At 40.2% G+C, this 26,154-nt stretch overlaps 6 protein-coding genes across 8 annotated transcripts; 3 read left to right on the top strand and 3 right to left on the bottom strand.

The window, feature by feature from the left end:
- The first annotated feature begins 1,561 nt into the window (after nt 1-1,561).
- LOC128430464 (mucin-5AC) lies at nt 1,562-3,830 on the top strand. Its single transcript, XM_053416535.1, has 3 exons — nt 1,562-1,716; nt 1,855-1,909; nt 1,999-3,830. Exons 2-3 carry the CDS (start codon nt 1,873-1,875, stop codon nt 3,828-3,830), a joined length of 1,869 nt encoding a protein of 622 aa, XP_053272510.1. The 5' UTR covers nt 1,562-1,716; nt 1,855-1,872.
- A 7,760-nt stretch (nt 3,831-11,590) lies between these two features.
- LOC128437011 (salivary glue protein Sgs-3) lies at nt 11,591-12,815 on the top strand. The gene is made up of 3 exons (XM_053418983.1): nt 11,591-11,746; nt 11,885-11,939; nt 12,029-12,815. Exons 2-3 carry the CDS (start codon nt 11,903-11,905, stop codon nt 12,385-12,387), a joined length of 396 nt encoding a protein of 131 aa, XP_053274958.1. The 5' UTR covers nt 11,591-11,746; nt 11,885-11,902; the 3' UTR covers nt 12,388-12,815.
- Nucleotides 12,816-14,096: 1,281 nt separating this feature from the next.
- On the bottom strand, nt 14,097-16,106 carry LOC128437009 (salivary glue protein Sgs-3). Of its 2 annotated transcripts, none has more exons than XM_053418980.1 (3): nt 15,964-16,106; nt 15,364-15,767; nt 14,097-15,274 (listed from the first exon to the last, which is right to left on the bottom strand). In XM_053418980.1, exons 2-3 carry the CDS (start codon nt 15,398-15,400, stop codon nt 14,886-14,888), a joined length of 426 nt encoding a protein of 141 aa, XP_053274955.1. In that variant the 5' UTR covers nt 15,401-15,767; nt 15,964-16,106; the 3' UTR covers nt 14,097-14,885. The 2 variants fall into 2 exon arrangements, with proteins under 2 accessions (XP_053274955.1, XP_053274954.1); XM_053418979.1 differs by lacking the exon at nt 15,964-16,106 and having other exon boundaries at nt 15,364-15,418; nt 15,557-15,796.
- A 1,970-nt stretch (nt 16,107-18,076) lies between these two features.
- Nucleotides 18,077-19,361, top strand: LOC128437014 (salivary glue protein Sgs-3). Its single transcript, XM_053418984.1, has 3 exons — nt 18,077-18,175; nt 18,313-18,367; nt 18,457-19,361. The coding sequence occupies exons 2-3, from the start codon at nt 18,331-18,333 to the stop codon at nt 18,933-18,935; spliced, it is 516 nt and encodes a 171-aa protein (XP_053274959.1). The 5' UTR covers nt 18,077-18,175; nt 18,313-18,330; the 3' UTR covers nt 18,936-19,361.
- Nucleotides 19,362-20,641: 1,280 nt separating this feature from the next.
- LOC128436979 (salivary glue protein Sgs-3) lies at nt 20,642-22,212 on the bottom strand. 2 transcript variants are annotated; one of them, XM_053418928.1, is made up of 4 exons: nt 22,096-22,212; nt 21,903-21,957; nt 21,598-21,813; nt 20,642-21,567 (listed from the first exon to the last, which is right to left on the bottom strand). In XM_053418928.1, the coding sequence occupies exons 2-4, from the start codon at nt 21,937-21,939 to the stop codon at nt 21,425-21,427; spliced, it is 396 nt and encodes a 131-aa protein (XP_053274903.1). In that variant the 5' UTR covers nt 21,940-21,957; nt 22,096-22,212; the 3' UTR covers nt 20,642-21,424. The 2 variants fall into 2 exon arrangements, with proteins under 2 accessions (XP_053274903.1, XP_053274901.1); XM_053418926.1 differs by having other exon boundaries at nt 20,642-21,813.
- A 2,146-nt stretch (nt 22,213-24,358) lies between these two features.
- LOC128437127 (salivary glue protein Sgs-3) lies at nt 24,359-25,709 on the bottom strand. The gene is made up of 3 exons (XM_053419160.1): nt 25,613-25,709; nt 25,420-25,474; nt 24,359-25,332 (listed from the first exon to the last, which is right to left on the bottom strand). The coding sequence occupies exons 2-3, from the start codon at nt 25,454-25,456 to the stop codon at nt 24,785-24,787; spliced, it is 585 nt and encodes a 194-aa protein (XP_053275135.1). The 5' UTR covers nt 25,457-25,474; nt 25,613-25,709; the 3' UTR covers nt 24,359-24,784.
- Nucleotides 25,710-26,154: the final 445 nt, after the last annotated feature.

Below are 26,154 nucleotides of genomic sequence, written 5' to 3'. Positions count from 1 at the left end.
CATTCATTCATTGTTTTTGAAGAAGAGGGATTGTTCCACAAACACTAAATTTGTTAATTAGAGAATAACAAACGTTCTGGAAAAGTGAGGATTTTACATTTTTCTTTGTCGTGTAGTAAAATATTTGAGTTTTGAATTGTGGGACAAATCAGGCTGTTTTAAAAGTGTCAACATGTACTTTAGGAAAACTGTGATAAAGATAAAAAAATTGATTTATCAAGAAGACAATTGGCAGATGAATCAATAGTGAGTGTAATCATGAGGTGCATCCCAAACTTTCAGTGGAGGCATTATGTTTTAGATTTGTCCATCCGTCTGTCCCATTCCTCTGAACACAATATCTCAAGAACACTTTCTGGGAATTTCTCCACATTTGGTAGCAACAGCTGGACAAAAGGAGGAACTGTTTAGACTTTGGTCATCAAAGGGTAAAGTCGCTTTGACTTCACAAAGCACATGTTTTGTATTGTGAAAGCAGGAAGACCTCAGGGAATCTGTTCAAATTAGGTAAAAATGCTAACTAATGAATGAACGGATTAGAATTCAGTGGTCAAAGGTCAAGGTCACTGTGGTCTTGTGAACACAAATTCTCAAGAGCAGCTTTAGGGCATTTCTTAATTTTTTTTATAAACTTTCAGGTCAACTGAAAAAGGTTTTTATTTTATTTTGGTGGCCAAAGGTCGAGGTCACAGTGACTTCCCAAATCCCTTTTTCGCCTTTTGAACGTGTTATCTTATGAATGCCTCTAGAGAACCCTTTCAAACGTGTAACAAACGTTCACTAGGACTCATTGATGGATCAGGGTTGGGTGGTCAATGGTCAAGGTCATATTGGCCTCATGTTTGTTTTTGACTTATTGAACAAGCCTTTTAAGTAATTTCTTCAAATTATGACCATATGTCACTTGGAACGAAAGATTCACAGATATGTAGCGTTAGGTTCATAAGTCATAACACAAACAATAATTAAATTCAGACGAGTCAGAGGTTCTGAATGTTTCTTCAGTTGTGACAAGGAGCTGGGTGTTGTGCACAAGGCTGACGTATCAGCAAGTGAACACAATGACACAATCCAACCATGAACTGTCACATCAGACGATAGCTATCAGCCAAGTTAAATTAAAGTGCTCAAAGTCATATTATAATGTATAAAGTCGACTAAGATCATCACATGAGCAAATTAACTGTAATCTATGGTTAAAGTTCATCAATGGAACTCTACTCTGACCAGAAACACACCGGTGAAGGTCAGGACACATGACTGTACAATCCAACATCTATGTAATAGCCAAGTTAGTTTGGAGAACAGGTAGGACACAAAGGCATCCATTTTTTCCTCCACCTTTATTATCATTCCATAAGCTTTACATGGCACATTCTTGGTTAAGGTGCCACCTTCTCATCAGTAATTCTAAATCGTCATCGACACTGTGACGTCTTTCTGCCACGCAGCGGAACATCTTCCTCAGTTCATCATCAACATATTTGCTTTGTTGATCCTTCAAGTTTCAGCGGATAATTATGCAGGGATAAACAAAGCTATTTGTTACTCTGAGGCAACCAATGGGAGCTCTCCCCCACCATTCTTAATGTCAATCGTCAAACATATAAAGGTTGTGGCAAACTGAGGTTAAGTTACATCTGAAGGTGAAGTGACATTGGACTGAGGCAGCTTCCATCCCAAGGCAGCTACAGACATACAATTCAGAGAAGCTTTGTAAGTACAATATTTTTTATTTTGATCGAAAGTAGAAAAACGGTTTATTGTACCGCAAAACTTTCATCATTTGTGTTTTTGAAACTTTTTAAAGGTTTTCTTTGATTAAGTGAGACAATATTTTTCTTTTTCTTTTAGGTGCAAAAAAGATTCAAGATGCTCCTGATCATCCTGATTCAACTCCTGATCGTCGGTGAGCAAAACCTGTTCTTCTCACACACAGCAGCAGTTTTGGGAAAAAGGAAACTCTTATTAACTGATGTTTTATGTTTTGATCAATAGCATCAGCAAATGTCCAGGCAACCACAACTGTAGCACCTACAACTGCAGCACCCACCACTGTAGCACCTACAACTGCAGCACCCACCACGAATGCTGGTGGTGTCATCACCACCACGGCCGTAGCACCCACCACGATGGTTGCAGCACACATCACAACTCCTGCTGGTGCCACCACCACCACGACTGCTGCAGCACTCACCACGACGGCCGCAGCACCCACCACAACTCCTGCTGGTGTCATCACCACGACGGCTGCTGGTGCCGCCACCACCACCACGGCTGCTGGTTCCACTACCACTACCACGACTGCTATAGCACCCACCACGGCGGCTGCTGGTGCCACTACCACCACCACGGCTGCTGGTGCCGCCACCACCACCACGGCTGCTGGTGCCACTACCACCACCACGGCTGCTGGTGCCGCCACCACCACCACCACGGCTGCTGGGGCCTCTACCACCACCACGGCTGCAGGTGCCGCAACCACCACCACGGCTGCTGGTGCCGCCACCACCACCACGGCTGCTGGTGCCACCACCACCACCACGGCTGCTGGTGCCGCCACCACCACCACGGCTGCTGTTGCCACCACCACCACGGCTGCTGGTGCCGCCACCACCACCACGGCTGCTGGGGCCTCTACCACCACCACGGCTGCTGGTGCCGCCACCACCACCACGGCGGCTGGGGCCTCTACCACCACCACGGCTGCTGGTGCCGCAACCACCACCACGGCAGCTGGTGTTGCCACCACCACCACGGCTGCTGGTGCCACCACCACCACGGCTGCTGGGGCCGCCACCACGGCGGCTGCTGGTGCCACTACCACCACCATGGCTGCTGGTTCCGCCACCACCACCACGGCTGCTGGTGTCGCCACCACCACGGCTGCTGTTGCCACCACCACCACGGCTGCTGTTGCCACCACCACCACGGCTGCTGGGGCCTCTACCACCACCACGGCTGCTGGTGCTGCCACCACCACCACGGCGGCTGGTGCCACCACCACCACGGCAGCTGGGGCCGCCACCACCACCATGGCGGCTGCTGGTGTCATCACCACCACGGCTGCAGCAACCCCCACAACTGCTGCAGCACCCACCACGACGGTTGCAGCACCCACCACCACGGCTGCTGGGGCCACTACCGCCACCGGGGCTGCTGGTGTCATCACCACCACGGCTGCAGCAACCCCCACAACTGCTGCAGAACCCACCACGACGGTTGCAGCCCCCACCACCATGGCTGCTGGGGCCACCACCGCCACCACGGCAGCTGGTGTCGCCACCACCACCACGGACGCTGGGGCTGCCACCACCACAACGGCGGCTGCTGGTGTTATCAGCACCACGGCTGCAGCAACCCCCACAACTGCTGCAGCACCCACCACGACGGTTGCAGTACCCACCACCACGGCTGCTGGGGCCACTACCGCCACCGGGGCTGCTGGTGTCATCACCACCACGGCTGCAGCACCCACCACAACTGTTGCAGCACCCACCAACACGGCAGCTGGTGTCGCCACCACCACCACGGACGCTGGGGCCGCCACCACCATCACCACGGATGCTGGTGCCACCACCACCACGGCTGCTGGGGCCGCCATCACCACAACGGCGGCTGCTGGTGTCATCACCACCACGGCTGCAGCACCCATCACAACTGCTGCAGCACCCACCACGACGGCTGCTGGGACCACCAGCGCAACAGCGGCTGCTGTTGTCACCACCACCACCACTAACACTGCTGCACATGCTGGGATCGTATCTGTGAGCAGTCTGGTGTTCTGTCACTTCAGTGTTGTTCTCTTCATGTCCCTCTGTACCGTGTGACTTGGTTGTACTGGTGTTTTTTAAACACATTTATCAGTACCTACAAAGTATTATTATTTATATTTAGATACACACTGGTGTTGATAAGATTAACAATCCATATGATACAAAGTGTTAAAAATAAGTTTGTGCTTATTTATTGTAACTCTCAGAGTAAAGTTACTGATAACTTATAATTTCATGACTGATGAATGACTGCTGAAATTTGGTTAACCAAGCTGAACTGGTGTCAGTGTTTTTTATTGTTGGAGCAGTGCTTCATTAAACTTTTCAACTGTTGTTGTCGATAGAACTGTTTTCTTTAAAGTGTATTATAATTCATTTGAAAAGACAAATCTATGTTGAAGCCAGAATGTGGACGGATTATTTATTTGGGTCATGATTTGTTATTTCACAGCAGATAAATAAAATGACACAGCAACAAACATTGAAAAATATCTTTATTTCCTTTAGATAAGACCACGTCTGATCTGAGTGGAAACTTCTTGTCCTCTGTTTAGTCATAGTTTGAATTCCAGTTCTGGTTTTACATAATTCAACATATATTTCTTTATGTTGAATCAGGCAATGAGAACAGGCTCTGATCTTAAATGCATCTTAATCCTGGATGTAGCACCATCTATCAAAATGACTTGTGTAGACTGACATTATTTGCCATAATGACCTCACCCACATTTAGGGGAAAATGCTTAAAAAGACCATCATTTTCATTGTTACCTCCACCAAGGAGGTTCTGTTTTCACCCCTGTCCCTTTATGTGTTGGCTGGTTGGTTTAAAAGGAAGATTACACAAAACTACTAACGCATTTCTGTGAAACTTGGTGGAATGACATGGTATGGGTCAGGGAACATATGGATATGGATCAGGAAGCAGAACCAGGATCTTTTTAATCTTTAATATTGAAAGATAGGGCACTTTTCAGTATTCCAAATTTTCCAGGGAATAACTCTTTACATGTGTTTTGAGTTGCATCAGTCAGAGGTGAAACACAAACACAGAATAAGAATATAATGCAACTGAACACATAATAAAGAAAATAAAGTAAACCATAAAAATATATGTTCATAGATTAAATAATTTAAAACCCGACAGGCTGCGCACTTTAAATACTTGTAACTTGTAACATGATGTTCAATAGTTATGAATAAACAATCTTTTTGCATGTTAAGTTTCCCATCATTGATTTCCCTATTGCCCGGATATTAGGATTTGGTTTTAAGTATCATTAGATCTTTATTGTTAATCAAACTTACACACTAATGGACGTAGAGGAAAGCTAAACACAAAGTTAAAAAGGCCACACTACCACCAGCACAACCATGGTGATTAAATCCCTCACTGTTAAGTCTAGGTGCTGTCACACAGAACTTACAGTGTAAGGCACAACTGATACAAATGTGTTTATGTTAACATTACCTGACATGAACTGTTTAATTCTCAGTTCCAGTGTCTGCCTCACAGATCCTGTTTGGATCGGCCTTCAGTTTACTGTTTGGTAAATCTCAATTATTCTCACCAGGGGTCAGCAAAGCCTCCCGAGCCTTGAGCTTCTACTTCATTTTTACCTCACTGTTTTTTTTGTTTTGACACTCTGGACTTCCTTTGGTGAGAGAAGCAACAAAAAAATCCTCCATCTGAAAAACTGTGGACAGATACACTACCGTTCAAAAGTTTGGGGTCACCCAGACAATTTCGTGTTTTCCATGAAAACTCACACTTTTATTTATCAAGTGAGTTGCAAAATGAATAAAAAATGTAGTCATGACATTGACAAGGTTAGAAATAATGATTTTTATTTGAAATTGTGTTCTTCAAACTTTGCTTTCCTCAAAGAATGCTCCATTTGCAGCAATTCCAGCATTGCAGACCTTTGGCATTCTAGCTGTTAATTTGTTGAGGTAATCTGTAGAAATCCCCCCCCACGCATCCTGAAGCACCTCCGACAAGTTGGATTGGCTTGATGGGCACTTCTTGCGTACCATATGGTCAAGCTGCTCCCACAACAGCTCGATGGGGTTGAGATCTGGGGACTGCGCTGGCCACTCCATTACAGACAGCTTACCAGCTGCCTGCTTCTTCCCTCAATAGTTCTAGCATAATTTGGAGGTCTGCATTGGGTCATTGTCCTGATGTAGGAGGAAATTGGCTCCAATCAAGCGCAGTCACCATTGTATGGCATGGCGTTGCAAAATGGAGTGATGGCCTTCCTTATTTAAAATCCCTTTTACCTTGTACAAATCTCCCCCTTTACCAGTACCAAAGCAGCCACAGACCATCACATGACCTCCACCATGCTTCACAGATGGCGTCAGGCACTCTTCAAACATCTTAACACCTGTTCTGCGTCTCACAAATGTTCTCCTGTGTGATCCAAACACCTCAAACTTTGATTTGTCCATCCATAACAATGTTTTCCAATCTTCCTCTGTCCAATGTCTGTGTTCTTTTGCCATTATCAATCTTTTTTTTTTATTGGCCAGTCTAAGTGATGGCTTTTTCTTTGCCACTCTGCCTAGAAGGCCAGCATCCTAGAGTCGCCTCTTCACTGTAGACGTTGACACTGGCGTTTTGCGGGTACCATTTAAAGAAGCTGCCAGTTGAGGACCTGTGAGGCGTCTATTTCTCAAACTAGAGACTCTAATATACTTGTCTTCTTGCTGAGTTGTGCGTCGGGGCCTCCCACTTCTCTTTCTTCCCTGGTTAGAGCCTGTTTGTGCTGTTCTCTGAAGGGACTAGTAAACACCGTTGTAGGACATTTTCAGTTTCTTCGCAATTTATCGCATGGAATAGCTTTCATTTCTAAGAACAAGAATAGACTGGAGAGTTTCACATGAAAGTTCTCTTTTTCTGGCCATTTTGTATGGTGGCCCTGAGAGCTCAACGAACAGCAACTTAAGAAAACACATGCAAGTTAAGAAAACACATGCAAGTTGACAAAACACTTGCAAAGTAAGAAAACATCTTCATCAATTTCACAACACAACACAACACATTACAGAAACGCGTTTGTCTATTTGCAGAGCGTTTGTCTATTTGAGAGTGTATTTCTGATTAATTTTATGTTATCTTCATTGAAAAAACAGTGCTTTTCTTTGAAAAATAAGGACATTTTTAAGTGACCCCAAACTTTTCAACGGTAGTATAAATACACAACAATAATCGTTATAATAATACATTTGATTTATAAAGCTATTTTAACAATGCTCCAAGACACTTAAAATAAGTAAACAAACCAAATTGAAGCTAATAACTAGAAATATAGAAAAACATCTTTGATTTCGCATTTAAATAGGACTTGAGAACATGGTTGAATAGTTTACATCGATAATTATCACGACACATTAAGTCTCCCTAATGAAGGTTTTTGTTTTAATCTCGACTTTATTAGAAGACAATGTGAAAGTTTTACAACTTTTAGGGTTATTGGATTAAGTTTTATACCTCCTCACTGTTCATATACAATACATGAGCAATATTATATAAGGTATATAGAAATTAAAAATTCTTGATCAATACTTTTAAAAATCAAACACAGAATGTGTTGGCTGTTTTTTAATAGTAGTGTTGGCTGAAAGTCACACCCCAAATCTGGTTTACCTTTTACGAATGAACCACCTGTTGTCCTCACACATCATTCACAGTGAAAGACGTGTGAGAACAACGTACCGTCCTCAAAGGTCAGTCACAGTGAATGACATGTGAGGACAACAGGTTGTATTATGTTTTTGTTATTGTTTAATGGCGGGTTCACATTTGTTCCAAATCTATAATAAAACAAAAGTCAGGTGCTCATGTTGTCATCGAAACAGGTTTTGCTTGTTGTCCTCGTTCCACCTGCTCTTAGTCACTACACATACAAATTCCACTTTAATAGGCCCCTTCACAGAAATTGATGTTCAGAAAAATCCCCATTCCTCAGTCTGTAAAAATATATATTTTTATTGCTTATTCTAAGAAACAAATTTAGATATATACAATTTTTTGGGGGTCATTGTACTTTTTTTATGGACACGGAGGGAGAGGCAGTAAATAGACACACCTTAGCAAAGGCCCAACAGTCTCCTTGTGAAGCCACATTTAGATTTGATTTCACTAGATCCAGTTTTTGAGTTGGCCCCAAAATATGTTTGATTTATTTCATCAAGATCCATGAATTAGTCCCTGGGGAAACTGAAAATGTTGAAGTACGCCTAATTCCACAATGGTAAAGAATCTGAAAATATTTGTCTAAGTTTCATAATAATACGTCCACAGACAATGTGGAGGTAGCACCTACAACTGCAGCACCCACCACTGTAGCACCTACAACTGGAGCACCCACCACTGTAGCACCTACAACTGCAGCACCCACCACTGTAGCACCTACAACTGCAGCACCCACAACTGTAGCACCTACAACTGGAGCACCCACCACTATAGCACCTACAACTGCAGCACCCACCACTCTAGCACCTACAACTGCAGCACCCACCACTATAGCACCTACAACTGCAGCACCCACCACTGTAGCAGCTACAACTGCAGCACCCACCACTGTAGCAGCTACAACTGCAGCACCCACCACTGTAGCAGCTACAACTGCAGCACCCACCACTGTAGCACCTACAACTGCAGCACCCACCACTGTAGCAGCTACAACTGCAGCACCCACCACGCCGGCTCCTGTTGCCACCACCACCACTAACACTGCTGCACATGCTGGGATCGTATCCGTGAGCAGTCTGGTGTTCTGTCACTTCAGTGTTGTTCTCTTCATGTCCCTCTGTACAGTGTGACTTGGTTGTACTATTTTTTTTAAAACACATTTATCAGTACTCACAAAGTATTATTATTTATATTTAGATACAAACTGGTGTTAATAAGATTAACAATCCATATGATACAAAGGGTTAAAAATAAGTTTGTGCCTATTTATTGTCACTCGCACAGTAAAGTTACTGATAACCTATAATTTCATGACTGATGAATGACTGTTGAAATGATGTTAACCAAGCTGAACTGGTGTCAGTGTTTTTTATTGTTGAAGCAGTGCTTCATTAAACTTTTCAACTGTTGTTGATAGAACTGTTTTCTTTAAAGTGTATTATAATTCATGTGAAGTGACAAATATACGTTGATGCAAGAATTTGGACAGAATATTTATGTGGGTCATTGATTTGTTATTTTACAGCAGATAAATAAAATGACACAACAACAAACATTGAAAAATATTTTTATTTCCTTTGGATAAGATTACATCCGATCTGACTGGAAACTTCTTGTTCTCTGTTAACTCATAGTTTGAATTCTAGCTATAGTTTTACATAATTCAACATTCATTTATTTATGTTGAATCAGGCAATGAGAACTCTGAGCTCTGAGCTTAAATGCATCTTAATCCTGGGTGTGGCAACATACATCAAAATGACTTGTTTAGACATTATTTGCCATAATGACCTCACCCACAGTTAAAGAAAAGCTTGAAAAGACAATTGCTGTACAGTATTTGTAAGCTCTGTTTTGGTACGTGTTTTTTGGAGAAAATAGGGGAAAAAATGCATGTGACTGACTTGAACTGTAAATAAATGTCCAAGTTTTGTAAAGATGTGAGTTTTACTCTCATGTGTGTTCATAATATATTTATTTAAAGCTGTGTCCCTGATCATGATCTAAAGATAATAAAAGTTTGTTAGCATTGTAGAGGGCATTGGAGCCACAGTGTTGATTGGTTAATACACCCATCCATTTAATGCAGCTGGGTTTTGCAAATTGTATTAATTATGATTAGAAATTATAATTCCCAGTTAAAATACTTTAATTTTAAATTGAAAACTGCATAAACCCTGGTTGAGATTACTTCTGTTTTCAAACTCATCCCCAGGATTTCAAACTTTTTCAAACTTGCAGTCTTCTCCTATAACTGATGCTTATATCAGATTCTATGCTGCTGCTCTGAAGAATTCTTTGTTCTACACATGCAGTGGTGGTGGCTTTTAACAGACTTGAAACTCCCCTTTAAGATATAAAGGACTATTTAAATCCTCTTGGCTGTTCCTTCAGTGTGAATCACTCAGGGATCATTGATGGTACGACATTTACACACCCATGTGCACACAATACCTATGACCGACATGTCTCACGTGACTGACATCAGTGACCCCTACTAAATAAAAATAAGGCTTCTAATTACAAGTGTTTAAAATGCGCAGCATGTCGGGTTTTAAATTATTTAATCTATGAACATATATTTTGATGGTCTACTTCATTTTCTTTATGTGTTCAGTTGCTTTATATTCTTATTCTGTGTTTGTGTTTCACCTTTAACTGATGCAACGCAAAACACATGAAAAGAGTCATTCCCTGGAAAATTGTGAAATACTGAAAAGTGCCCTATCTTTCAATATAAAAATTAAAAAGATCCTGGATCTGCCTCCTGAACCATATCCATATCTTCCCTGACCCAAAACACTTCCTTCCACCAAGTTTCACAGAAATGCATTTGTAGTTTTGTGTAATCTTGCTTTTAAACAAACCAGCCAACACAAAAACGGACAGACGTGAAAACAGAACCTCCTTGGTGGAGGCAACAATGAAGAATGATGGTCTTTTTAAGCCTTTTTCTCTAACTGTGGGTTTTCAGGGAGACTCGTGGACCTTGACATTCTCTCAGAGCGTGTTACCGGTGTGGGAGATGAGAACCCCTGAAACCACAGACTCATTAAGTTGTTGAAACAAATCAGCAACTCACATTACATTAGAGAATAACCCACACTTTCTGGAAATGTGAAGATTTGAAATTTGTCTTTGTCGAATAGTAAATATTTGAGTTTTGAATTGTGGGACAAATCCGGCTGTTTTAAAAGTGTCTACTTGTACTTTTTGGGAAACTGTGATGCAGACAAAACAATTGATTTATCAAAAAGACAATTGGCAGATGAATCAATAGTGAGTGTAATCATGAGGTGCATCCCAAACTTTCAGTGGAGACATTTTGTTTTGGATTTGTCTACTAGGACTCATTGATTGATCAGGGTTGGGTGGTCAATGGTCAAGGTCATATTGGCCTCATGTATGTTTTTGACTTAATGAACAAGTCATTTCTTGAAAATTCTGACCATATGTCACTTGGAACGAAAGATTCACAGAAATGTAGCGTTATGTTCATATGTCATAACACAAACAATAATTAAATTCAGATGAGTCAGAGGTTCTGAATGTTTCTTCAGTTGTGACGAGGAGCTGGGTGCTGTGCACAAGGCTGACATATCAGCAAGTGAACACAATGACGCAATCCAACCATGACCTGTCACATCAGACGATAGTTATCAGCCAAGTTAAATTAAAGTGCTCAAAGTCATATTATAATGTATAAAGTCGACTCAGATCATCACATGAGCATATGAACTGTAATCTATGGTTAAAATTCATTAATGGAACTCTACTCTGACCAGAAACACACCGGTGAAGGTCAGGACACATGACTGTACAATCCAACATCTACGTAATAGCCAAGTTAGTTTGGAGAACAGGTAGGACACAAAGGCATCCATCTTTTCCTCCACCTTTATTATCATTCCATTAGCTTTACATGGCACATTCTTGGTTTAGGTGCTACCTTCACATCAGTAACTCTAAATCGTCATCGACATTGTGACGTCTTTGTGCCACGCAGCAGAACAACTTCCTCAGTTCATCATCAACATATTTGCTTTGTTGATCCTTCAAGGTTCAGCAGAAATGATGCAGGGATAAACAAAGTTATTTGTTACTCTGAGGCGACCAATGGGAGCTCTCCCCCACCATTCTTAATGTCAATCGTCAAACATATAAAGGTTGTGGCAAACTGAGGTTAAGTTACATCTGAAGGTGAAGTGACATTGGACTGAGGCAGCTTCCATCCCAAGGCAACTACAGACATACAATTCAGAGAAACTTTGTAAGTACAATATTTTTCTTTGATAGAATGTAGAAAAAGCGATTGATTGTAACGCACAACTTGAATCATTTTTTGTTTTGGAAACTGTTTAAAGGTTTTCTTTTATTAAGTGAGACAATATTTTGCTTTTACTTTTAGTTGCAAAAAAGATTCAAGATGCTCCTGATCATCCTGATTCAACTCCTGATCATCGGTGAGCAAAACCTGTTCTTCTCACACACAGCAGCAGTTTTGGGAAAAAGGAAACTCTTATTGACTGATGTTTTATGTTTTGATCAATAGCATCAGCAAATGCCCAGACAACCACCACTGTAGCAGCTACAACTGCAGCACCCACCACTGTAGCACCTACAACTGCAGCACCCACCACTGTAGCACCTACAACTGCAGCACCCACCACTGTAGCACCTACAACTGCAGCACCCACCACTGTAGCAGCTACAACTGCAGCACCCACCACTGTAGCACCTACAACTGCAGCACCCACCACTGTAGCAGCTACAACTGCAGCACCCACCACGCCGGCTACTGTTGCATCAACCACCACTAACACTGCTGCACATGCTGGGATCGTATCCGTGAGCAGTCTGGTGTTCTGTCACTTCAGTGTTGTTCTCTTCATGTCCCTCTGTACAGTGTGACTTGGTTGTACAGGTTTTCTTTGAACACATTTAGCAGTACTTACAAAGTATTTTTAGTTATATTTAGATACACACTGGTGTTGATAAGATTAACAATCCATATGATACCCAGTGTTAAAAATTAGTTTGTGCTTATTTATTGTAACTCTCAGAGTAAAGTTACTGATAACTTATAAATTCATGACTGATGAATGACTGTTGAAATGATGTTAACCAAGCTGAACTGGTGTCAGTGTTTTTTATTGTTGGAGCAGTGCTTCATTAAACTTTTCAACTGTTGTTGTCGATAGAACTGTTTTCTTTAAAGTGTATTATAATTCATGTGAAGTCACAAATCTATGTTGAAGCCAGAATGTGGACGGATTATTTATTTGGGTCATTGATTTGTTATTTCACAGCAGATAAATAAAATGACACAGCAACAAACATTGAAAAATATCTTTATTTCCTTTAGATAAGATCACGTCTGATCTGTCTGGAAACTTCTTGTCCTCTGTTTACTCATAGTTTGAATTCTAGCTATGGTTTTACATAATTCAACATATATTTCTTTATGTTGAATCAGGCAATGAGAACAGGCTCTGAATTTAAATGCATCTTAATCCTGGATGTAGCACCATACATCAAAATAACTTGTTTAAACTGACATTATTTGCCATAATGACCTCACCCACAGTTAAAGAAAAAAGCTGAACAAGACCATCATTTTCATTGTTACCTCCACCAAGGAGGTTCTGTTTTCACCCCTGTCCCTTTATGTGATGGCTGGTTGGTTTAAAAGCAAGATTACACAAAACTACTAACGCATTTCTGTGAAACTTGGTGGAATGACATGGTATGGGTCAGTAAAACATATGGATATGGCTCAGGAAGCAGATCCAGGATCTTTTTAATCTTTAATATTAAAAGATGGGGCACTTTTCAGTATTCCAATTTTTTTAGGGAATAAATCTTTACATGTGTTTAGCGTTGCATCAGTCAGAGGTGAAACACAAACACAGAATAAGAATATAAAGCAACTGAACACATAATAAAGAAAATAAAGTAAACCATAAAAATATATGTTCATAGATCAAATAATTTAAAACCCGACATGCTGCGCACTTTAGTTTAAGTACTTGTAACTTGAAGCCTTATTTTTATTTACTAGGAGTCACTGATGTCATTCACGTGAGACATGTCGGTCATAGGTATTGTGTGCACATGGGTGTGTAAATGTCGTACCATCAATGATCCCTGAGTGATTCACACTGAAGGAACAGCCAAGAGGATTTAAATAGTCCTTTATATCTAAAAGGGGAGTTTCAAATCTGTTAAAAGCCAACACCACTGCATGTGTAGAACAAAGAATTCTTCAGAGCAGCTGAACAGAATCTGATATAAGCATCAGTTATAGGAGAAGACTGCAAGTTTGAAAAAGTTTGAAATCCTGGGGATGAGTTTGAATACAGATGTAATCTCAACCAGGGTTAATGCAGTTTTCAATTTAAAATTAAATTATTTTAAATGGGAATTAAAATTTCTAATGATAATTAATACAATTTGCAAAACACAACTGTATTAAATGGATGGGTGTATTAACCAATCAACACTGTGGCTCCAATGCCCTCTACAATGCTAACAAACTTTTATTATCTTTAGATCATGATCAGGGACACAGCTTTAAATAAATATATATATTATGAACACACATGAGAGTAAAACTCACATCTTTACAAAACTTGGACATTTATTTACAGTTCAAGTCAGTCACATGCATTTTTTCCCCTATTTTCTCCAAAAAACACGTACCAAAACAGAGCTTACAAATACTGTACAGCAATTGTCTTTTCAAGCTTTTCTTTAACTGTGGGTGAGGTCATTATGGCAAACAATGTCAGTCTAAACAAGTCATTTTGATGTATGTTGCCACACCCAGGAATAAGATGCATTTAAGCTCAGAGCTCAGAGTTCTCATTGCCTGATTCAACATAAATAAATGAATGTTGAATTATGTAAAACTATAGCTAGAATTCAAACTATGAGTAAACAGAGGACAAGTTTCCAGTCTGATCAGACGTGATCTTATCTAAAGGAAATAAAGATATTTTTCAAGGGTTGTTGCTGTGTCATTTTATTTATCTATCTATCTATTTTTTTAATCCGTCCAAATTCTGGCCTCAACGCAGATTTGTTACTTCACATGAACATACACTTTAAAGAAAACAGTTCCATCGACAACAGATGAAAGGTTTAATAAAGCACTGCTCCAACAATAGAAAACACTGACACCAGTTCAGCTTGGTTAACATCATTTCAACAGTCATTCATCAGTCATGAAATTATAGGTTATCAGTAACTTTACTCTGAAAGTGACAATAAATAAGCACAAACTTATTGTTAACACTTTGTATCATATGGATTGTTAATCTTATCAACACCAGTGTGTATCTAAATATAAATAATAATACTTTGTGAGTACTGATAAATGTGTTTTAAAAAAAACAAGTACAACCAAGTCACACTGTACAGAGGGACATGAAGAGAACAACACTGAAGTGACAGAACACCAGACTGCTCACGGATACGATCCCAGCATGTGCAGCAGTGTTAGTGGTGGTGGTGGCAACAGTAGCCGGCGTGGTGGGTGCTGCAGTTGTAGCTGCTACAGTGGTGGGTGCTGCAGTTGTAGGTGCTACAGTGGTGGGTGCTGCAGTTGTAGGTGCTACACTGGTGGGTGCTGCAGTTGTAGGTGCTACAGTGGTGGGTGCTGCAGTTGTAGCTGCTACAGTGGTGGGTGCTGCAGTTGTAGGTGCTACAGTGGTGGGTGCTGCAGTTGTAGCTGCTACAGTGGTGGGTGCTGCAGTTGTAGCTGCTACAGTGGTGGTTGCCTGGACATTTGCTGATGCTATTGATCAAAACATAAAACATCAGTCAATAAGAGTTTCCTTTTTCCCAAAACTGCTGCTGTGTGTGAGAAGAACAGGTTTTGCTCACCGACGATCAGGAGTTGAATCAGGATGATCAGGAGCATCTTGAATCTTTTTTGCACCTAAAAGAAAAAGCAAAATATTGTCTCACGTAATCAAAGAAAACCTTTAAACAGTTTCCAAAACACAAATGATGAAAGTTGTGCTGTACAATCAACCGTTTTTCTACTTTCTATCAAAAGAAAAAATATTGTACTTACAAAGTTTCTCTGAATTGTATGTCTGTAGCTGCCTTGGGATGGAAGCTGCTTCAGTCCAATGTCACTTCACCTTCAGATGTAACTTAACCTCAGTTTGCCACAACCTTTATATGTTTGACGATTGACAATAAGAATGGTGGGGGAGAGCTCCCATTGGTCGCCTCAGAGTAACAAATAGCTTTGTTTATCCCTGCATTATATTCTGCTGAACCTTGAAGGATCAACAAAGCAAATATGTTGATGATGAACTGAGGAAGTTGTTCCGCTGCGTGGCACAAAGACGTCACAATGTCAATGACGATTTAGAGTTACTGATGGGAAGGTAGCACCTAAACCAAGAATGTGCCATGTAAAGCTAATGGAATGAGAATAAAGGTGGAGGAAAGATGGATGCCTTTGTGTCCTACCTGTTCTCCAAACTAACTTGGATATTACGTAGATGTTGGATTGTACAGTCATGTGTCCTGACCTTCACCGGTGTGTTTCTGGTCAGAGTAGAGTTCCATTAATGAACTTTAACCATAGATTACAGTTCATATGCTCATGTGACGATCTTAGTCGACTTTATACATTATAATATGACTTTGAGCACTTTAATTTAACTTGGCTGATAACTATCGTCTGATGTGACAGGTCATGGTTGGATTGCGTCATTGTGTTCACTTGCTGATACGTCAGCCTTGTGCACAGCACCCAGCTCCTCGTCACAACTGAAGAAACATTCAGAACCTCTGACTCATCTGACTTTAATTATGGTTTGTGTTATGAGTTATTAACATAACGCTACATATCTGTGAATCTTTCGTTCCAAGTGACATATGGTCAGAATTTTTAAGAAATAACTTGAAAGACGTCAAAAACTTATATGAGGCCAGTATGACCTTGACCATTGACCACCCAACCCTGATCAATCAATGAGTTCTAGTGAACGTTTGTGCCACGTTTGAAAGGGTTCTCTAGAGGCATTCATAAGATAACACGTTCAAAAGGTGAAAAAGGGATTTGGGAAGTCACTGTGACCTCGACCTTTGACCACCAAAACCTTTTTCAGTTGACCTGAAAGTTTATACAAAAATTGAAGAAATGCCCTAAAGCTGCTCTTGAGAATTTGTGTTCACAAGACCACAGTGACCTTGACCTTTGACCACTGATTTTTAATCCGTTCATTCATTAGTGATCATTTGTACCTAATTAGAACGGATTCCCTGAGGTCTTCCTGCTTTCACAATACAAAACATGTGCTTTGTGAAGTCAAAGCGACCTTACCCTTTGATGACCAAAGTCAAAACAGTTCCTCCTTTTTCTCTAACTGTGGGTTTTCAGGGAGACTCGTGGACCTTGACATTCTCTCAGAGCGTGTTACCGGTGTGGGAGATGAGAACCCCTGAAACCACAGACTCATTAATTTGTTGAAACAAATCAGCAACTCACATTACATTAGAGAATAACCCACACTTTCTGGAAATGTGAAGATTTGAAATTTTTCTTTGTCGAATAGTAAATATTTGAGTTTTGAATTGTGGGACAAATCAGGCTGTTTTAAAAGTGTCTACTTAGACTTTTTGGGAAACTGTGATACAGACAAAACAATTGATTTATCAAAAAGACAATTGGCAGATGAATCAATAGTGAGTGTAATCATGAGGTGCATCCCAAACTTTCAGTGGAGACATTTTGTTTTGGATTTGTCTACTAGGACTCATTGATTGATCAGGGTTGGGTGGTCAATGGTCAAGGTCATATTGGCCTCATGTATGTTTTTGACTTAATGAACGAGTCATTTCTTGATAATTCTGACCATATGTCACTTGGAACGAAAGATTCACAGAAATGTAGCGTTATGTTCATAAGTCATAACACAAACCATAATTAAATTCAGATGAGTCAGAGGTTCTGAATGTTTCTTCAGTTGTGACGAGGAGCTGGGTGTTGTGCACAAGGCTGACGTATCAGCAAGTGAACACAATGACGCAATCCAACCATGACCTGTCACATCAGACGATAGTTATCAGCCAAGTTAAATTAAAGTGCTCAAAGTCATATTATAATTTATAAAGTCGACTCAGATCATCACATGAGCATATGAACTGTAATCTATGGTTAAAGTTCATTAATGGAACTCTACTCTGACCAGAAACACACCGGTGAAGGTCAGGACACATGACTGTACAATCCAACATCTAGGTTATAGCCGAGTTAGTTTGGAGAACAGGTAGGACACAAAGGCATCCATCTTTTCCTCCACCTTTATTATCATTCCATTAGCTTTACATGGCACATTCTTGGTTTAGGTGCTACCTTCACATCAGTAACTCTAAATCGTCATCGACATTGTGACGTCTTTGTGCCACGCAGCGGAACAACTTCCTCAGTTCATCATCAACATATTTGCTTTGTTGATCCTTCAAGGTTCAGCAGAAATGATGCAGGGATAAACAAAGTTATTTGTTACTCTGAGGTGACCAATGGGAGCTCTCCCCCACCATTCTTAATGTCAATCGTCAAACATATAAAGGTTGTGGCAAACTGAAGTTAGGTTACATCTGAAGGTGAAGTGACATTGGACTGAGGGAGCTTCCATCCCAAGGCAGCTACAGACATACAATTCAGAGAAACTTTGTAAGTACAATATTTTTCTTTGATAGAATGTAGAAAAACGGTTGATTGTACCGCACAACTTTCATCATTTTTTGTTTTGGAAACTGTTTAAAGGTTTTCTTTTATTAAGTGAGACAATATTTTGCTTTTTCTTTTAGGTGCAAAAAAGATTCAAGATGCTCCTGATCATCCTGATTCATCTCCTGATCGTCGGTGAGCAAAACCTGTTCTTCTCACATACAGCAGCAGATTTGGGAAAAAGGAAACTCTTATTGACTGATGTTTTATGTTTTGATCAATAGCATCAGCAAATGTCCAGGCAACCACCACTGTAGCAGCTACAACTGCAGCACCCACCACTCTAGCAGCTACAACTGCAGCACCCACCACTGTAGCAGCTACAACTGCAGCACCCACCACTGTAGCACCTACAACTGCAGCACCCACCACTGTAGCACCTACAACTGCAGCACCCACCACTGTAGCAGCTACAACTGCAGCACCCACCACTGTAGCACCTACAACTGCAGCACCCACCACTGTAGCAGCTACAACTGCAGCACCCACCACTGTAGCACCTACAACTGCAGCACCCACCACTGTAGCACCTACAACTGCAGCACCCACCACTGTAGCACCTACAACTGCAGCACCCACCACGCCGGCTCCTGTTGTCACCACCACCACTAACACTGCTGCACATGCTGGGATCGTATCCGTGAGCAGTCTGGTGTTCTGTCACTTCAGTGTTGTTCTCTTCATGTCCCTCTGTACAGTGTGACTTGGTTGTACAGGTTTTCTTTAAACACATTTAGCAGTACTTACAAAGTATTTTTAGTTATATTTAGATACACACTGGTGTTGATAAGATTAACAATCCATATGATACAAAGTGTTAAAAATAAGTTTTTGCCTATTTATTGTCACTGTCAGAGTAAAGTTACTGATAACTTATAAATTCATGACTGATGAATGACTGTTGAAATGATGTTAACCAAGCTGAACTGGTGTCAGTGTTTTTTATTGTTGGAGCAGTGCTTCATTAAACTTTTCAACTGTTGTTGTCGATAGAACTGTTTTCTTTAAAGTGTATTATAATTCATGTGAAGTAACAAATCTATGTTGAAGCCAGAATGTGGACGGATTATTTATTTGGGTCATTGATTTGTTATTTCACAGCAGATAAATAAAATGACACAGCAACAAACATTGAAAAATATCTTTATTTCCTTTAGATAAGATCACGTCTGATCTGTCTGGAAACTTCTTGTCCTCTGTTTACTCATAGTTTGAATTCTAGCTATGGTTTTACATAATTCAACATATATTTATTTATGTTGAATCAGGCAATGAGAACAGGCTCCGAGCTTAAATGCATCTTAATCCTGGATGTAGCACCATCTATCAAAATGACTTGTTTAGACTGACATTATTTGCCATAATGACCTCACCCACAGTTAAAGAAAAAAGCTTAAAAAGACCATAATTTTCATTGTTACCTCCACCAAGGAGGTTCTGTTTTCACCCCTGTCCCTTTATGTGATGGCTGGTTGGTTTAAAAGGAAGATTACACAAAACTACTAACGCATTTCTGTGAAACTTGGTGGAATGACATGGTATGGGTCAGGGAACATATGGATATGGATCAGGAAGCAGATCCAGGATCTTTTTAATCTTTAATATTGAAAGATGGGGCACTTTTCAGTATTCCAATTTTTCTAGGGAATAAATCTTTACATTTGTTTAGCGTTGCATCAGTCAGAGGTGAAACACAAACACAGAATAAGAATATAAAGCAACTGAACACATAATAAAGAAAATAAAGTAAACCATAAAAATATATGTTCATAGATCAAATAATTTAAAACCCGACATGCTGCGCACTTTAGTTTAAATACTTGTAACTTGAAGCCTTATTTTTATTTACTAGGAGTCACTGATGTCATTCACGTGAGACATGTCAGTCATAGGTATTGTGTGCACATGGGTGTGTAAATGTCGTACCATCAATGATCCCTGAGTGATTCACACTGAAGGAACATCCAAGAGGATTTAAATAGTCCTTTATATCTTAAAGGGGAGTTTCAAATCTGTTAAAAGCCAACACCACTGCATGTGTAGAACAAAGAATTCTTCAGAGCAGCTGAACAGAATCTGATATAAGCATCAGTTATAGGAGAAGACTGCAAGTTTGAAAAAGTTTGAAATCCTGGGGATGAGTTTGAATACAGATGTAATCTCAACCAGGGTTAATGCAGTTTTGAATTTAAAATTAAATTATTTTAAATGGGAATTAAAATTTCTAATCATAATTAATACAATTTGCAAAACACAACTGTATTAAATGGATGGGTGTATTAACCAATCAACACTGTGGCTCCAATGCCCTCTACAATGCTAACAAACTTTTATTATCTTTAGATCATGATCAGGGACACAGCTTTAAATAAATATATTATGAACACACATGAGAGTAAAACTCACATCTTTACAAAACTTGGACATTTATTTACAGTTCAAGTCAGTCACATGCATTTTTTCCCCTATTTTCTCCAAAAAACACGTACCAAAACAGAGCTTACAAATACTGTACAGCAATTGTCTTTTCAAGCTTTTCTTTAACTGTGGGTGAGGTCATTATGGCAAATAATGTCTAAACAAGTCATTTTGATGTATGTTGCCACACCCAGGATTAAGATGCATTTAAGCTCAGAGCTCAGAGTTCTCATTGCCTGATTCAACATAAATAAATGAATGTTGAATTATGTAAAACTATAGCTAGAATTCAAACTATGAGTAAACAGAGGACAAGTTTCCAGTCAGATCAGACGTGATCTTATCTAAAGGAAATAAAGATATTTTTCAAGGTTTGTTGCTGTGTCATTTTATTTTACTATCTATCTATTTTTTTAATCCGTCCAAATTCTGGCCTCAACGCAGATTTGTTACTTCACATGAACATACACTTTAAAGAAAACAGTTCCATCGACAACAGATGAAAGGTTTAATGAAGCACTGCTCCAACAATAGAAAACACTGACACCAGTTCAGCTTGGTTAACATCATTTCAACAGTCATTCATCAGTCATGAAATTATAGGTTATCAGTAACTTTACTCTGAAAGTGACAATAAATAAGCACAAACTTATTGTTAACACTTTGTATCATATGGATTGTTAATCTTATCAACACCAGTGTGTATCTAAATATAAATAATAATACTTTGTGAGTACTGATAAATGTGTTTTAAAAAAAACCAGTACAACCAAGTCACACTGTACAGAGGGACATGAAGAGAACAACACTGAAGTGACAGAACACCAGACTGCTCACGGATACGATCCCAGCATGTGCAGCAGTGTTAGTGGTGGTGGTGGCAACAGTAGCCGGCGTGGTGGGTGCTGCAGTTGTAGGTGCTAGAGTGGTGGGTGCTGCAGTTGTAGCTGCTACAGTGGTGGGTGCTGCAGTTGTAGGTGCTACAGTGGTGGGTGCTGCAGTTGTAGCTGCTACAGTGGTGGGTGCTGCAGTTGTAGGTGCTACAGTGGTGGGTGCTGCAGTTGTAGCTGCTACAGTGGTGGGTGCTGCAGTTGTAGCTGCTACAGTGGTGGGTGCTGCAGTTGTAGCTGCTACAGTGGTGGTTGCCTGGACATTTGCTGATGCTATTGATCAAAACATAAAACATCAGTCAATAAGAGTTTCCTTTTTCCCAAAACTGCTGCTGTGTGTGAGAAGAACAGATTTTGCTCACCGACGATCAGGAGTTGAATCAGGATGATCAGGAGCATCTTGAATCTTTTTTGCACCTAAAAGAAAAAGCAAAATATTGTCTCACGTAATCAAAGAAAACCTTTAAACAGTTTCCAAAACACAAATGATGAAAGTTGTGCTGTACAATCAACCGTTTTTCTACTTTCTATCAAAAGAAAAAATATTGTACTTACAAAGTTTCTCTGAATTGTATGTCTGTAGCTGCCTTGGGATGGAATCTGCTTCAGTCCAATGTCACTTCACCTTCAGATGTAACTTAACCTCAGTTTGCCACAACCTTTATATGTTTGACGATTGACAATAAGAATGGTGGGGGAGAGCTCCCATTGGTTGCCTCAGAGTAACAAATAGCTTTGTTTATCCCTGCATTATATTCCGCTGAACCTTGAAGGATCAACAAAGCAAATATGTTGATGATGAACTGAGGAAGTTGTTCCGCTGCGTGGCACAAAGACGTCACAATGTCTATGACAATTTAGAGTTACTGATGGGAAGGTAGCACCTAAACCAAGAATGTGCCATGTAAAGCTAATGGAATGAGAATAAAGGTGGAGGAAAAGATGGATGCCTTTGTGTCCTACCTGTTCTCCAAACTAACTTGTCTATTACGTAGATGTTGGATTGTACAGGCATGTGTCCTGACCTTCACCGGTGTGTTTCTGGTCAGAGTAGAGTTCCATTAATGAACTTTAACCATAGATTACAGTTCATATGCTCATGTGATGATCTGAGTCGACTTTATACATTATAATATGACTTTGAGCACTTTAATTTAACTTGGCTGATAACTATCGTCTGATGTGACAGGTCATGGTTGGATTGCGTCATTGTGTTCACTTGCTAATACGTCAGCCTTGTGCACAACACCCAGCTCCTCGTCACAACTGAAGAAACATTCAGAACCTCTGACTCATCTGACTTTAATTATGGTTTGTGTTATGAGTTATTAACATAACGCTACATATCTGTGAATCTTTCGTTCCAAGTGACATATGGTCAGAATTTTTAAGAAATAACTTGAAAGACGTCAAAAACTTATATGAGGCCAGTATGACCTTGACCATTGACCACCCAACCCTGATCAATCAATGAGTTCTAGTGAACGTTTGTGCCACGTTTGAAAGGGTTCTCTAGAGGCATTCATAAGATGACACGTTCAAAAGGTGAAAAAGGGATTTGGGAAGTCACTGTGACCTCGACCTTTGACCACCAAAACCTGTTTCAGTTGACCTGAAAGTTTATACAAAAATTGAAGAAATGCCCTAAAGCTGCTCTTGAGAATTTGTGTTCACAAGACCACAGTGACCTTGACCTTTGACCACTGAATTCTAATCTGTTCATTCATTAGTGATCATTTGTACCTAATTTGAACAGATTCCCTGAGGTCTTCCTGCTTTCACAATACAAAACATGTGCTTTGTGAAGTCAAAGCGACCTTACCCTTTGATGACCAAAGTCAAAACAGTTCCTCCTTTTGTCCAACTGTTGCTACCAAATGTGGAGAAATTCCCAGAAAGTGTTTTTGAGATATTGTGTTCAGAGGAATGGGACAGACGGATGGACAAATCTAAAACATAATGCCTCCACTGAAAGTTTGGGATGCACCTCATGATTACACTCAGTATTGAATCATCTGCCAATTGTCTTCTTGATAAATCAATTGTTTTATCTATATCACAGTTTCCCAAAAAGTCCAAGTAGACACTTTTAAAACAGCCTGATTTGTCCCACAATAAAAAAAACTCAAATATTTGACTATTCAACAAAGAAAAATATCAAATCTTCAGATTCGCAGAACGTGTGTTATTCTCTAATTAATAATGCAAATTCTGTGTTTGTGGAACAATCCCTCATCTTCAAAAACAATGAGTGAATGAATGTATCCTCTTCACATGATCTTTATAGATATATTCTTGAACAGTTTCTTTACCATTGCAGAATTAGGCGTACTTCAACATTTTCAGTTTCCCCAGGGAGTAATTCATGGATCTTGATGAAATAAATCAAACATATTATTGGGCCAAATAAAAAACTGGATCTAGTGAATTTAAATCTTAATATGGTTTCACAAGGGGACTGTTGGGCCTTTGCAAGGTGTGTCTATTTACTGCCTCTCCCTCCAAGTGTGTGCATAAAAAAAGAATAATGCCCCCCCCCCCAAACAAAAATATATTTATCTAAATTTGTTTTTTTAGAATAAGCGATAAAAATATATTTTTTTTACAGACTAAGGAATGTGGATTTTTCTGAACATCACTTTCTGTGAAGGGGCCTATTAAAGTTGAAATGTTATGTGTAGTGACTAAGAGCAGGTGGAACGAGGACAACAAGCAAAACCTGTTGCAACTACTCCAACTATGAGTTAACAGAGAACAAGAAGTTTCCACTCAGATCAGACGTAATCTTATCAAAAGCAAATAAAGATATTTTTCAAGGTTTGTTGTTGTGTCATTTTATTTATCTGCTGTGAAATAACAAATCAATGACCCAAATAAATAATCCGTCCAAATTCTGGCCTCGACGTAGTTTTGTTACTTCACATGAATTATAATACACTTTAAAGAAAACAGTTCTATCGACAACAACAGTTGAAAAGTTTAATGAAGCACTGCTCCAGCAATAGAAAACACTGACACCAGTTCAGCTGGGTTAACATAATTTCAACAGTCATTCATCAGTCATGAATTTATAAGTTATCAGTAACTTTACTCTGACAGTGACAATAAATAGGCAAAAACTTATTTTTAACACTTTGTATCATATGGATTGTTAATCTTATCAACACCAGTGTGTATCTAAATATAACTAAAAATACTTTGTAAGTACTGCTAAATGTGTTAAAAGAAAACCTGTACAACCAAGTCACACTGTACAGAGGGACATGAAGAGAACAACACTGAAGTGACAGAACACCAGACTGCTCACGGATACGATCCCAGCATGTGCAGCAGTGTTAGTGGTGGTGGTGGCAACAGTAGCCGGCGTGGTAGGTGCTGCAGTTGTAGGCGCTACAGTGGTGGGTGCTGTAGTTGTAGGTGCTACAGTGGTGGGTGCTGTAGTTGTAGGTGCTACAGTGGTGGGTGCTGCAGTTGTAGCTGCCACAGTGGTGGGTGCTGTAGTTGTAGGCGCTACAGTGGTGGGTGCTGCAGTTGTAGGTGCTACAGTGGTGGGTGCTGCAGTTGTAGGCGCTACAGTGGTGGGTGCTGCAGTTGTAGGTGCTACAGTGGTGGGTGCTGCAGTTGTAGGTGCTACAGTGGTGGGTGCTGCAGTTGTAGGTGCTACAGTTGTGGGTGCTGCAGTTGTAGCTGCTACAGTGGTGGGTGCTGCAGTTGTAGCTGCTACAGTGGTGGGTGCTGCAGTTGTAGGTGCTACAGTGGTGGCAGCTGCACTTGTAGGTGCTATTGCTGATGCTATTGATCAAAACATAAAACATCAGTCAATAAGAGTTTCCTTTTTCCCAAAACTGCTGCTGTGTGTGAAGAACAGGTTTTGCTCACCGACGATCAGGAGTTGAATCAGGATGATCAGGAGCATCTTGAATCTTTTTTGCACCTAAAAGAAAAAGCAAAATATTGTCTCACTTAATCAAAGAAAACCTTTGAACAGTTTCCAAAACAAAAAATTATGAAAGTTGTGCGGTGCAATCAACCGTTTTTCTACTTTCTATCAAAAGAAAAATATTGTACTTACAAAGTTTCTCTGAATTGTATGTCTGTAGCTGCCTTGGGATGGAAGCTCCCTCAGTCCAATGTCACTTCACCTTCAGATGTAACTGAACCTCAGTTTGCCACAACCTTTATATGTTTGACGATTGACATTAAGAATGGTGGGGGAGAGCTCCCATTGGTCGCCTCAGAGTAACAAATAGCTTTGTTTATCCCTGCATCATTTTCCTGCTGAACCTTGAAGGATCAACAAAGCCAATATGTTGATGATGAACTGAGGAAGTTGTTCCGCTGTGTGGCACAAAGACGTCACAGTGTCGATGACGATTAAGAGTAACTGATGGGAAGGTAGCACCTTAACCAAGAATGTGCCATGTAAAGCTATTGGAATGAAAATAAAGGTAGTTCTCCAAACTAAATCGGCTATAACCTAGATGTAGGATTGTATAGTCATGTGTCCTGACCTTCACCGGTGTGTTTCTGGTCAGAGAATAGTTCCATTAATGAACTTTAACCATAGATTACAGTTCATATGCTGATACGTCAGCCTTGTGCACAACACCCAGC

The sequence above is a fragment of the Pleuronectes platessa genome, chromosome 3 (genome assembly GCF_947347685.1).
Source record: "Pleuronectes platessa chromosome 3, fPlePla1.1, whole genome shotgun sequence".
Classification (NCBI taxonomy): Eukaryota; Metazoa; Chordata; class Actinopteri; order Pleuronectiformes; family Pleuronectidae; genus Pleuronectes; species Pleuronectes platessa.
The sequence above is the reverse complement of the archived record's forward strand: the minus strand, read 5'-3'. Positions and strand labels throughout refer to the sequence as shown.